Below are 13,366 nucleotides of genomic sequence, written 5' to 3'. Positions count from 1 at the left end.
TTTCCAGAGTGACTTGGGTATTTTATTTGGGATTTTTTCCCTGGTGGCCAATTAATTTAGATTTTAAGTCACAACCCTTAAATTATCTTTACAATAAGGAGCTCTCTTTCCATTCTAAAATTCAAAATTATCACATAACCTTTTATTCTACATATTTTTCCTTCTCCCAGGAATATTTGGTGAGCTGGATCTTCATGGAATTACACGGACAGTATATAAAACGAAGCTCTCAGAAACAGCCTTTGCAGGTTCCAAAGTCATATCACTGATCGATGCTGTCAATTGGGAGGTAGAGATAATACTTGGTCATAGAAACAAAGAAACACATTTGTAAAAGTTGCCTTTTCCTTCCACAGGCAATACTTTAAACATTGGGGGGAAGGGAAGCCATTTATTTGTATATACAATTATTATGCTAAAACAGACTGATAATCATAGAACTGCTCTCTTGTTTGGATACCAAGTAACCTTAGAGAATGGAATGATGTCTGCCAAAGTCATCTCTTGTTCATTTTGTTTTAAATGAAGGCATGTCGATTTTCAAGGATGAACAATGACTTGTTTATTGAATTGTTACATTATAAATATTTTCCTATGAATAGTTTATATATTCAACTTAACTTGAAAAGGCTAAATATTCAAATGCATTTTGTCTCTAGCTTATTTTTCTTGTTCATTTTGTCATTTAACATTCCAGAACTTTAGGGAAAAAAATAGACTGAAGTCAAATTTTTTTAATGCTCATGTCACATGAGGTATTTAAGTTAAATATAATGAGAAAAATCCTTACATTAAATATTCATCTGTATCATGCTAGTGAACTTAACACCTGAGACAGTCCATTGAGTTCACTCTTATTCTGGTTTAATAGAAAAAGAAATAACTGTCTCAGAGTCTCATGATAAGGTTGAGTTACCATTGAAGGCCCTATATTATTATTATTTTATAATAATTTTATTTTTATCATTAGTCTATAACATGCAACTATTATTAATTTGATTTTTTCTGTAACTGAAAATGAGAAAAGAGGAAAAAATTCAGAGAATCTCTTTACAGTATATCCCTCTTTATAGCATTTTAGATATGACCAGAGATGTATTGGCAAATGTTGACTTTCCAAAAACATTTTCTTCATGGCTTTCGCCAGTCTGGCCCTGATTTATAATTTGCTGATCTGTGAAGTATAAATGCTCAAACTGAAATTTTAACAAGAGACTTCCCCAAGTGTGTTAGAGCTAGCATTAGCTCATTTCTGAAAAATCCTACCTAAAAAAGGGATGGATTAGATCAACTTCAAGATCCTTTGAGGCCTCAGATTATGGTTAGTCTAACCACTTCTAATTTCCCTTTGGGTATAACAACTTTCAACAAGATGTATTAATCAATAGTTCTTATCAATTAGGAAAGTGTTACTAAATCCTCACCAGAACATATCCTGAGTCTTTTTTAATACAAATACAATATAAATATTGGCAATTTGTTTTTATCTGTTTTATTATACAGTGTTATAGTGCTGTGATCTCTCAAAATGATTAGATGAGATTAGGGAAAAGTCAAAGATGATTTAAAAGAACTAGTAACACAAATTAGACCTTGTTGCACTTAGAGAGCTGAATTCTTTTTTTCTGTTGCTAAACTGTACTAATCACTGTAATAATAATTGAAATGCAATCATTTCTCATACTTATGACATTATGATAACTCATTGTGTATATTAAACGCATTTGTTGCAAAATCTAAACCTACTGCTTAAAACTGATTCTTGAATTTTTGCCTTGAATTTTTATAAGGTTGGAGATGATATTGTGATAACAACCACAAGCTATGATCCCAGACAGACAGAAACCAGAAGGATAGCACAAGTCTTGGCTGATCAAAGAAGTTTAATCCTAAATTATTCTCTTTCCTATACTCACATTGGTAAGAAGTTGTTTCATAACTAAAATGTTATTAAATATTTAAATTTGTAAGATAAAGGGGCAGACTTGGGTGAAAAGTTATAGGATAATAAGATCTAGAGTTAAAAAAGATATTAAAAATCATCTAATCCAAGTTCCTGGTCTTATAAATTACAAAAGTGCAGCCCAAAGATGTTAGATCACTTATCTGAGGTCACAATAGCAAATACATGAGTTAAGATTTGAACTCAGATCTTCTTAATCAAATAAAGTACTATTTTAATGTTTAGATAGTTTAAGTCACTTGAAATTAAGCTTAAGGAATGGAGACAAGGAATTAATTTAAGTATTGATTCCAATAAAGTACATTAAAGTGTTTCTTTCATTTTTTAAAACATATATTTTGATATTTATGTACAGACTGTTCTTAGCCTGACTTTTTATCTCTCAAGATGGTAATTTCAAGTCCAAAAAAAAAAATTCAACAGATTTTATCATCTGCATTTTAATTAGAAATGGTTTCATATAGAATTATACCATTTTCTGATAATGAAACTGAGGCAAGTCTTCTAAGAATGTGAGTTTCTTAACCAAAAGAAAAAAGGATCAAAATATAGACACAGAGAAAGAAGGAACATCAGAGTTCATCTAGCCCAACTTTCTTATTTTTCAGATAAGCAAACTGAAGCTAAGAAAGCAATGTCACTTGCCAAAGTCACACAAGTAGTAAGTGTTGGAAGTTGAATTTGTATCTAGGTCCTCAAATTCTAGAATAACTTACCTTCTCTAAACTATAAAGGTTCTAATCTGGGCTTCAAGTTCTGTAGAACAAATCAATTCATCAAAGATTCCTACTCCTCCTTAAAGTTGATCTAGAATGTCCAACTTTTCACCTGACTAATCCAATTACTGAACTCTCAATTCAGTGAACTCTGCTTTCTGACTTTTCCTGGTCCTACTTGGATCCTTGAATTTAGACTTAATTATCTTTTCCTTTCTTCTCCACTTTCCAACTCTCTACCACAATCAGAACTGGACTCCTCTCCAGGCTCCTCCTTGCTCTAATAGGTGGACTTTTTCCCTAAGGTTAGCTAGAAATCAGGCCTTCATCCAATTTCCTACCATCTCCCTGCCATGCACCCTTCATTCTGTAATATACTCCCTACATGTTGTCTTTCCCCTTTAGAATGTAAGTTTCTTGAGGATAGCTTTACATGCATCCCTAATGCTAAGAATCTAATAAATGGTCTATCCATTTATCATCTATCCTTCTATCTTCTGGCATAGCCAATGTGTCTGGATGCCCTAATCTGGTAACTATTTCACTGTTCCCTTCATAACCCTGTCAATCACATATTACAGATCATAAGCATAGCCTTTCCAAAATTCTATCAGTTGAGAAACATTTATTAAATACTTTCTAAATGTTCATATATTGAGTCCTTACTCCTCAAGGGGGAAAAACTATATAAATTCATAAATATTATACCATGGTAAGATAATTAAAGAGCATGTAAATCTACCCAGTAACAAACTATTGATAGGTAAACCTTTTAATTTAATTAATACCTGTAAATTCTTCAAGCTAGTTTGGTCAATAATCCTTCCCAAGAGGCTGTGTAGCTTATAATTTTTTTCATATTCCCAAAGAGAATAATGTCTCCTATCCCACAGCCTCCATCCAGTTTGGGATAGGCTTATCTGAATACATTGGACTCACTCTTAGCCATTCAGGAAGTTTATTGACTTTAAGGAAGATTTGTAGATATTATGCTCACACTCTTCCTGAGTCATTGAATATCTAACTTTCCTTTCTCCATTCCCACCCCTGACAAAGAAGAATGAAGTAAATACAAAACAACTATAGATAGCATTCCCATAATTGCCAAATAAAATATAACCAATTTCCAAAATTGAGGTCTGCTGGCAAACAAATAACTTTAAATAAACTCAACTATTTCTTATTACTTGCACTAAGTATAAGAAACCAAATTGGATTTTTAGTAGGTGGGGGGGAAATGGGTACATTTTACGTAGAAAGAGCATTGAACATCAAATTTGGAATCCTGGGTCCAAGTTTTGGGTCTGTCGCTTCCTAACATGTTAACCTTGAACTCATCTGTAAACTTAACAAGTTGGACTTGATGATCCCTATTTTTACTTCAAGCTATAAAATTCTAGGATTTAATGATACTTCTTTCTGGACTTAATATAATCTAATCAGATCCACAAAGTTAGGGAAGTAAAAAACAGGCTTGTATAGTTCTGGGCAAGTAACTGAACTCTGTTTCTCCAAGTTTCCTTATCTGTAAAATGAACTAAAGAAGGAAATGGCAAATCATTCCAGTATCTTTGCCACGAAAACCCCAAATGAGATCACAAAGGATTGGGCATGACCGAAAAAATGGCTGAACATAATAAAGTACATGAGGCAAACTAAGGCATTAACCTTAGGCAAGATGAAACAGTTTGTCACTTTGGTAAATCACCACCCTGTTTCATTTTCTCATCTTTCAAAATCATCATAAGCTTTTTGACTTACAAAATAACCATGTTATAGTGAATAATTTGAGGTGATTATAAACTACCTTCAAGAACTGATCAGTAATGACTCCAAAATTGTTGATTATATTCATAGTACTAGAAAAAAGTTGAAGAAATATTTTAGTTATGTTTCAATAATTGTAATTGTAATTGTAAACAAAAAATGTGAGTTTCACATTTTGGTTTCATGCCCACATTTGAATACATAAATCAGCACAGTTAAGTTTTAGTTTATGCTGACATTTTGCAAATAGAAAAGTCTTCATTAGATTACTTTAGAAATAAAGTTAGCTCAAAAAATAGCTGTTTCTTAGTATTGATAATTGACTAACTAATTTTTTTTCAGCTGAAAAATATCACATACAAAGCACAGGCCAGAAGTACACATTGGCTGCTGATGTTGGAATACTGAGCAGGAATATTAAAATAATTGGCGAAGATTATCCAGATCTGTTTAAGGAATCCTTTGGAGCACGAGTGCTGGTCAGCTCATTCACTAAAAACATGGTGACTTACATAGGTATTCTGTTTATTTAATGGAAGTTTATTTTCTAAATATGGTGGAGAGGAAGGGTTGTTTTTTTTTTATTGACAGAATTATTTAACAAATATTTATTTAATATGAACTATGTGCCAGATACAGTGCTGGACCTTGGGGATATAAATGTACAGAAGGAAATCACCCCTACCTACAATGAGTTTATTTTTGGTTGAGATGGAAAATGTGTGTGTGTGTGTATATATATATATACATATATATATGTATGTTATATGTATATAACATAAATATAAGTTAACAAACACAAGTATAAACCAAGAAACTAAATACAAAGTAGTGTAGAACAGAAGTCCCTAGCAGTTGATATGGGGGTATCTGAAAAGGTTTTATTCTTTCAGAAAAGTGGTGATTGCACTGTCTTAAAGGAAGAGGGGGATTCTGAGGCAGAGGTGAGGATGATGTACATTTCAGGCATTTGGGATAGTCAGTGCAGAGCTCAGAGGTGAAAGAGGCGGTGTCATGGAAGAGAAACAGAAAGAAGGCCAGTTTGACAAGATGGCAGAGTGCAGGTTGGAGACGAATATCTAGTGAGGCTGGAAAGATAGGTTGGGATCAGATTGTGAAAAGGTTTAAAAACAAAACAGAAAAGTTTCTGGGTAGAAGGGGACTGGCCAATGCAAGAATCTAGTCCTTGAGAGCATGTGCATTGCCTGGTGTAATCCTCTCAGGTAGAGTCAGAATCCTCCATTGAGCATGCCCCAAAGCAGGCTCATGACACTTCCACCTGGAGAATCATACCATACATAATCTGAAGGATTAATTTTTCATGACCAACTCTTATTACATGTATCTTAAAATAGAGATAGTAGAAAGTTGTTGCAATTTATTGAGTATCTCAAATATTATAAGATCTTAATGAATTTGCTATTTGTTTCGCTTTGGTAGAATCAAGGTTAAAAAAACAACAACTTGAGAAGTCAAATGCTCTATCCTTCTACCTTCAAAAAGAAATATGTTTAGCATCAGAATAATTAATTTCTTTAGTTATCCATTAGACAGACATTTATCAAGTTCTTACTAAGCACAAAACACTGTTTAAGTGTGATGGTGGGATACAAATATGAATGGGTTGTACACTTTACAACCTAAGAGGGTGATATAAAACATACACAGATAATTCAAATTCAAGATGGAATGAATGTATAACAGGGAGGTCTATAGTGCTATGACTATTCATAGGACAAAGAGGTTTCTTTCAGTGTGTGTGAGGGGGAATCAGGAAAGCCTGGTGGAAAAGATAACATTTTGTCTGGTCCTTGAAAAGGTGGGGAAAAAGCAGATGAGCAAAGTTAATGGGGAAAAACATTCCAAATGTAAAGAATGACTTTAATAAAAGCCCTGTAAGCAAAATACTGAATATGTGAATGAGGAGAAGTAGTTTCACTGAGGCTCAGTATATATGTGCAGGAAATAAGATGATTTTCTATGTAATCAAGGAGGGCTTTCAATGCCAGAATAAGGAATTCAGTCTTAATTCTACCTTTGGGAAATTAATCTGGCAACCCTGGTGATCTTTAAATTTGAGACTCTGTGAGATGCAAAATCTGAACATTTTGGAAAAGGGAGAAGAGACTCAAGACACAAAACCAACCAGGAAGCCATCATAAAATACTAGATGAGAAATAATGACAGCTGAAATATGTTTGTGTAATGGGGATGAAGAAAGGGGGTTATAGATATTCCAGAAACAAAAATCACCAATTCTCTGGTTATTTGTGTTTATTTCATCTACCTATTAGCAATAACATCTGTTTTTATGTCATATGAAAATTTTGTAAGCATATCTTCCCTTCAATGATTAATAGAGATTTTGAAAGTGTTTGAGGTCAGATTTGAACTCAGAAATATGAGTCTTCCTGACTTCAGACCTGGCATCCTATCCATTCTGCCACCTAGCTGCCTTTTTAAAAATCTGAGTTCATGAGTTATATTGATTTGTTTAGCTGCTCTTTCAACTTATCCAAGATATTTTGTGATTATATTGTCCCAATTCCATATTTGAGAGCTTCCCATTCCTCATTGGCTTTCTTAAAATATTATATAAATACTAGCTGTTATTGTTTTAATAGCAATAATAATAGATGCTGTTTATATAATACCCTAAGGTTTGCAAAACACTTTCACATAAATTATTTCAGTTGATCTTTACGATAAAATTATGACATAGCAGCTATTTGTATAATGACCCCCTTTTTACAGATAAGGAAACTGAGACTCAGACAGTCTAGATGATATATACTCATGGTAACACAGTTGGGGCCAGTATTTGAACCCAAGTCTTTCTAATTCCAAATCAAGCATCAATCAGTTCAAAGGTAGCTAAGTGGTACAGTGGATTGAGTAATAGACCTGAGTTCAATTCCAGCCTCATGTAGTAACTAGATGTCTGACCCTGGACAAATCACTTCACCTATGTCTGCTCAGTTTCTTCAACCATAAAATGGGAATAGTAATAGCATCAACCTTCCACAGTTGTTGAAAGGATAAAAATGAGGCCTTCCCAATTTTAAGTCCAACATCTCTTCTCTGATCATACTTTCAGCATTTGGGGCCTTTGGGGGGAATTTTTCTCTGAAAAAATTTGAATTCTTTCCCAAAGTCTAGACTACATGTCTGACTATGCCAAACCTTCCTGATTGTGTTGATTTACCATGACTTTAATATGATATCATTTGTTTCTCCCAAGGTTTCTATACTACTACTTGACCCACTAATTTTTTTTATTATTCATCAGAATAAATACCAGAGTACCAGTTATATTTCTTCCTTTACCCTTATGAGAGATGAAATTTTAAGTAAGTCATACATTTCAATGGCTTAAAAAGCCTGAATACAAGGGGCAACTGAGTGGCTCAGTGGATTGTGAGTCAGGCCTAGAGACGGGAGGTCCTAGATTAAAATCTGGCCTCAGATACTTCCCAGCTGTATGACCCTAGGCAAGTCACTTGACCCTCATTGCCTAGCCCTCACCACTCTTCTGCCTTGGAGCCAATACACAGTATTGACTCTAAGATGGAAGGTAAGGGTTTAAAAAAAATTTTTTTAAGCCTGAATACAGATTTCAGCTTTAGGTGTGGATAGAATATCACAAATACAGATACATCTGGGTCAGTCTCTGTGCAAACTTGTGCTTCTATTCAAGCCAAAAGCATTTATTACATGCTTTCCATATGACAGATACTGTGCTAAGTGCTGGGAATGCAAATACAAGTAGAAAAAAGTCCTGCCCTCAAGGAGATTCTCTTCTAATGAGGAAAGCCAACACATAAAAAGAAGCTGAGGAGGGTAGTAAAATATGGTACATATGTGTATATTTGAAGTGCTTCCTCATTATCTTGCCTTTGTGACCATTTAAACATCTGTATTCAGAAAGCATCATTTTAAAATGCTATTAGGTCAGAATTGTGGTGGGGTTTTGTTTTCATCTTTTTCCACATGTAATAATTAAAGTACAAGAAGTGAGACTTTAGATTCTCCAGAAAAAGGCTATCTCCTTTTCTCATTCAAAACACACACAAAAAGTTGATCGTTAATCTGAGTTAGAAAAGAAACAGGCACTACAAGATAGGCTCTGAGGGAAGAGAAGGAAGAGGGGCTAAGAAGCTGATGCAAGACCCAAGCCTACCAAGCCTGTAGCTCCCTCCTAGGCTACAGCCATTATCAACTCTAAAGGAAAGCAAAGATTGTGATAAACTAGCAGAAATTGTTCAAGAATAAGTCATGCTAAACTATTTATTTGGGGAGGAGCAGAGAATGTTAACACTTAGATTTAAGGAAGTCATTTGACAAAGTTTCTCACAGGTATTCTGGATAAGGTAGAGATAATAGAATCCTAAATTTAAAAATGGTAGGACCTCTGAGTTCATCTAGTTGAACTTTTTCATTCTAATAATGAGGAAACTTGGGTCCAAAAAAGGTTAAATGAATGCTTCAGATTGCACAAGTAGTAAATAGAAGAGCTAGAATTTGAACCCGGGTCCTCTGATTCCAAATCCATGACTGCTTACTTTTGTGTCATACTTGTCTTTCTCTAAATATATAACTAAATAACAATATAATCAGGCAGATGGGGAAATGATAATGCAATTAGAACCAAATTATTAAACTGGAAATTTCTCCAACAGAATGTTACTTCATCCTTGGCCACATTCTATACCACATTTTCAGTAAATGGTGTGCTTATTACATTTTCAGATGATACTAAGCTGAGAGAAATATAATGTGTTTGGGAGCAGAATTAAAATCTAAAAAGACTTTAATAGCCTAGAATTATAGGTAAAATTACAGTACTTTAATGTAGAATTTCTCAAGGAGCTGTCCTTTTTTTTTCATCTTTTCTCCATACTCTGAAAATCTGTAAGATAGATGACTGATTATCAGATAGATAGATAGATAGATAGATAGATAGATAGATAGATAGATAGATAGATAGATAGATAGATAAGGAAATTGAGAAAGGAGAATGAACTATTCTAGAACCTTACCACTTATCTTCTGTCTAAAAGCATTCTTTCCCTCTTGACTATTCATCTGAAAATTTCTTACATATGTCAATTTCTCTAACTTTTAGGGACAAATCTTCTTGGAGAAAGATGACAAGAAATGCTTTATCTTTACTGGGATAGCTTCCTCTTTCAAACGTCAATGCTGGTTCTATTCATTGCCTCTCTTTTTTCCCTTTTAGGTCTTCCCAGATCCCCTAAAGTCTAGCTTTTGATTTCATCTTTCTATCATAGCCTCCTTCACCAAGGTTTACTGTGACCTCTTTTGACCAATTCCAGGTGTCATCCCAATCCTTATTTTACTCAATCCTCTGCAGCATTCTCTTTCTCCTCTTTTTCTTAGTTGACTTCCAGAAAATCAGATGGTTAGTCAATAATCATTTATTAAGTGCCTACTATGCTCCATACATTGGGAAGCAGCCTTTTGCTATGTTCCTACCACTTCTGATAAACTACATGTCATACAAACAATGATCTATAATACAAAAAACCAATATGACCCATCTAAATTGGCATTTCAACTTAAATAACATCTTATGACTTGCTTGGGCACAAAGAATCAAAGTAAAAATTGGCCAATTCAGGTTTTGATAGAACCTTTAAATAATTTTATTCAGTCTTTTTATACTACTTTAGTGTATCTACTTTACAGAAAAGCCACTTAATTCAATATGTGTTTCCCTTAGGAAATGCAAGAATCAGTAATGTTGAATTTTATCACAGTGGTCAGGAAGGCTACAGAAGTAATATGGACCCAAGATTTTCTCTGGCTTTTCTTAACCTTGGACAGGTTTGTACTTTTTTACATATACATTTATAAACACTTGTAATTGGTTCCAATTAATTTAAATAACTATCTTTTTAGAATAATATTTTAATAACTTCTCAAATAGCATAATACATTTTCCATTACTTTTTTAAAAAAACAATCAGAAGTCAATTTTTTGTATAATATGATTTAAGTGAGAGAAAGACTTTTTTTAAGTGAAGAAGTTAATATTTTTGGTTCTTTATCTACTTTTTATTAAAACAAAATATTATCCCAAATGAGAATATGTTAAATGAAATTAATTTTGATCAAATCATTATCTTTTGGAATGAGAAAGAATGTTTGTTCAACAAATAAAAAAAAGGATACTGAAGTAATGTCTCTAACCTTCAAAATATAAGATAATATGTAATGGTTAAAAAGAGACAAAATAATTTAGCAGAAAATAATCTATACTGAGTGAAGAGACTTGGGTTTTAGTCTCAGCTCTGTCATTCACAAATTAAGTAATACTGGACAAACATTTTATATCTCTTGGCCTTTCTTTTCTCATATCTAAAATAATAATGTTGGACTAGAAAATCTTGAGCTACCTTTTAGTTCTAAAAGCCTAAACTAAACAGATTCTGCAGATATATGTAGACTATGTGTGTGTGTATATATATATATGCATATACATATACACAAGAATGTATACATATAATCAGAATATATATATACATATATATATGGATACAGACAAAACAATGATTAGATCTCTTCAATTTTTTTTGCATTTTTCCCCCAAGAGGTTCCTTTTGAAAATATTTACTGTAAATGTGTTTTTTAATAGGAACAAGAATATAGCTCATCTTATATCCGTGGTTGTGCTTTTCACAATGGTTTTTCCCCAGCAATTGGTGTATTTGGTACTGGTGGATTGGACATTGAGGATAACATCATTCACTTAACAGTGGGGGAAGGTAAAAGAAATATTTTGATCTGAATCTCATATCTTTAGATATCATGTTTCCTTAAATTCATAGAACAGGGAAGAAACTATTACTAGTCACAACTGATGGTTTAACATCAATGTTCATAGATTAAATAAAGTGTTTTAATAATGTATCATATAATACATTTATAACCCAGATTAAATTGTTTACCATCTCCAGGAAGGGGAAGGGGAAGGAAGAAGGGAGACAACTTGGGTCTTATAACTTCAGAAAATTTATGTAGAAAATTATTTCATGTAATTGGTAAAATAAAATATCTTTACAAAGAAAAAATAATGTATCATAAATACAAATAATAACCAGATTTTACTTTAAAAATAAAATGATTACTTACTTGGGACGTATTCTGTGCCCAGCCTGCCTCATATCAGTTCAATGATTCCACTCAAAACTCAGAATTCAAGAAAGAATTTGTGGATTATAAAAATGAAATCAAACAACTTTATTCATAATAAAAAATAAAAAGGACATAATTTCTAAAATTTAAGAGATAGTAACTTAGATGAAATGGTTAATCCCTTCTACTTCTGCAATCACATTGGCAACCAGCCATAGTAGGTCAGGAATACCATGGTCTGCATGGTGGTAGGAATTGCTTACATCGGCACCCTGTAACCGCCTTTTTATCCTTCAGGAGGCAGGGAAGCCCAGCAGTCTCCTTGCCTACTTAAGACCCATCCCAGCTTACGTAACATTTGGCATTCTTTTCAAAAGGAAGAAAAGTATTCTTTATTTACTACTCATCTATTTGTTCCCTCTCTCCTTAGTCAAGTTAAACTACTGCTATAAATTTCTCTTTGAGATAATTAACTATAAAGTACCAAAAATCCCAAAATGGCAAAATAACTTTACTGATAACTTTATTTCTCTATTTTTTTGTATTTTCTTTTAATTTATAGGCTTAAAGATATGGGGAAATGGCAACCGAGTACGAGGGAATTTGGTTAGTTCTACCATTTGGCCAGGAACATACCAAAACAGAAAAGAACTAAGTTCAACCCTGTGGCATGCAGCAATTGAGGTAATGAGAAGGAATTTATAACTTTATGAAATTAGAAGGGACCTTATAGGTTTTCCAATTCAAACCTCTACAAAATACCATCTTTTTGTTGAATATCATCACTGACAGAATATCATACAAGGCAGTCAGTTCAATATCCTTGGGAAAAATTATCCTGCCCAGATGATAGTTGATATGATGCTATGATAGGTCAAATTAAGTTATCTTTTTTCTTATAGACATAGAGATCATGACATTATAAATTGAACTTGGAATCAGAAGAGAGTTGGATTCAAAGCCTTCATCTAACACTTACTTAGACTAAAAAATTGGAATTTGGAATTTCATTCAAAATTAGCTATGAACTGTAGATCTTTAAATAAATGTGAATAACAAAAAATGATGATGATGATAGCACTCTAGGTTCTTAGTTTCCTTTTTCTTAATATCAGTTTGTATAATTTTTTCTCCTTTTATGCTTCCCTATCCAACTTTTTAAATTTCTTTCAAATTCTAAATATTTGGGTTATGATCTGAGATCTGGTGCTAAATTGCTGAAGTCTTTCTACACCTTTTTCATATTTTCCTCAGCTGCAAATGGTGTCCCTAAAATCTCTAAAATTCCTTCTTGATATAAACATTATTATAAGATTTTACATGTAAAGTTATTAATATTTTATGCTGTTATTACATTTGACTTCTCTTGGATGCTTTGAAGTTTGTGGAATGTGATCTTAAAATTCTTTGACTAGAATTGGGATGGAATTAGGAACATGGAGAAGAGAAGAATAGGATTTGGAGGAGGGCTGCTGACAATTGTCTTCCCTTTATATTTCATTTACCTAATCTACCATTATAGGGTCAGTGTGAGAGATAAACAGATGACAGACAGAGGCAGAGAAACAGAAATAATGGAGAGAGCTTTTAAGATAGGACTCCCTGAGTACAATTCCTGCCTCTAACATGCACTGGCTGTGTCACCCTGAGCATGTCACTTAATCTCTCTATGCTGTAGACAATTCTCTAAGACTGTAAGTTGCAGAGAAAATTGTAGCCTGTAATGATAGAAAGAATTGTATTTTCCAACAGTTCCCTGATA

General features: G+C 33.1%; 1 protein-coding gene across 1 annotated transcript in view; it reads left to right on the top strand.

Moving 5' to 3' along the window:
* Positions 1 to 13,366, top strand: part of PKHD1L1 (PKHD1 like 1) — a 210,346-nt gene that overhangs the window by 145,901 nt on the left and 51,079 nt on the right. The window contains exons 57-62 of the mRNA XM_007488230.2: positions 171 to 289; positions 1,791 to 1,920; positions 4,789 to 4,962; positions 10,190 to 10,293; positions 11,105 to 11,234; positions 12,167 to 12,288. Coding sequence (XP_007488292.1) covers positions 171 to 289; positions 1,791 to 1,920; positions 4,789 to 4,962; positions 10,190 to 10,293; positions 11,105 to 11,234; positions 12,167 to 12,288 — 779 coding nt within the window. The remainder of the gene's footprint in view (positions 1 to 170; positions 290 to 1,790; positions 1,921 to 4,788; positions 4,963 to 10,189; positions 10,294 to 11,104; positions 11,235 to 12,166; positions 12,289 to 13,366) is intronic.

This window comes from Monodelphis domestica, chromosome 3 (assembly GCF_027887165.1).
Source record: "Monodelphis domestica isolate mMonDom1 chromosome 3, mMonDom1.pri, whole genome shotgun sequence".
NCBI lineage: Eukaryota > Metazoa > Chordata > Mammalia > Didelphimorphia > Didelphidae > Monodelphis > Monodelphis domestica.
This window is presented reverse-complemented; position numbering and strand designations above follow the sequence as displayed.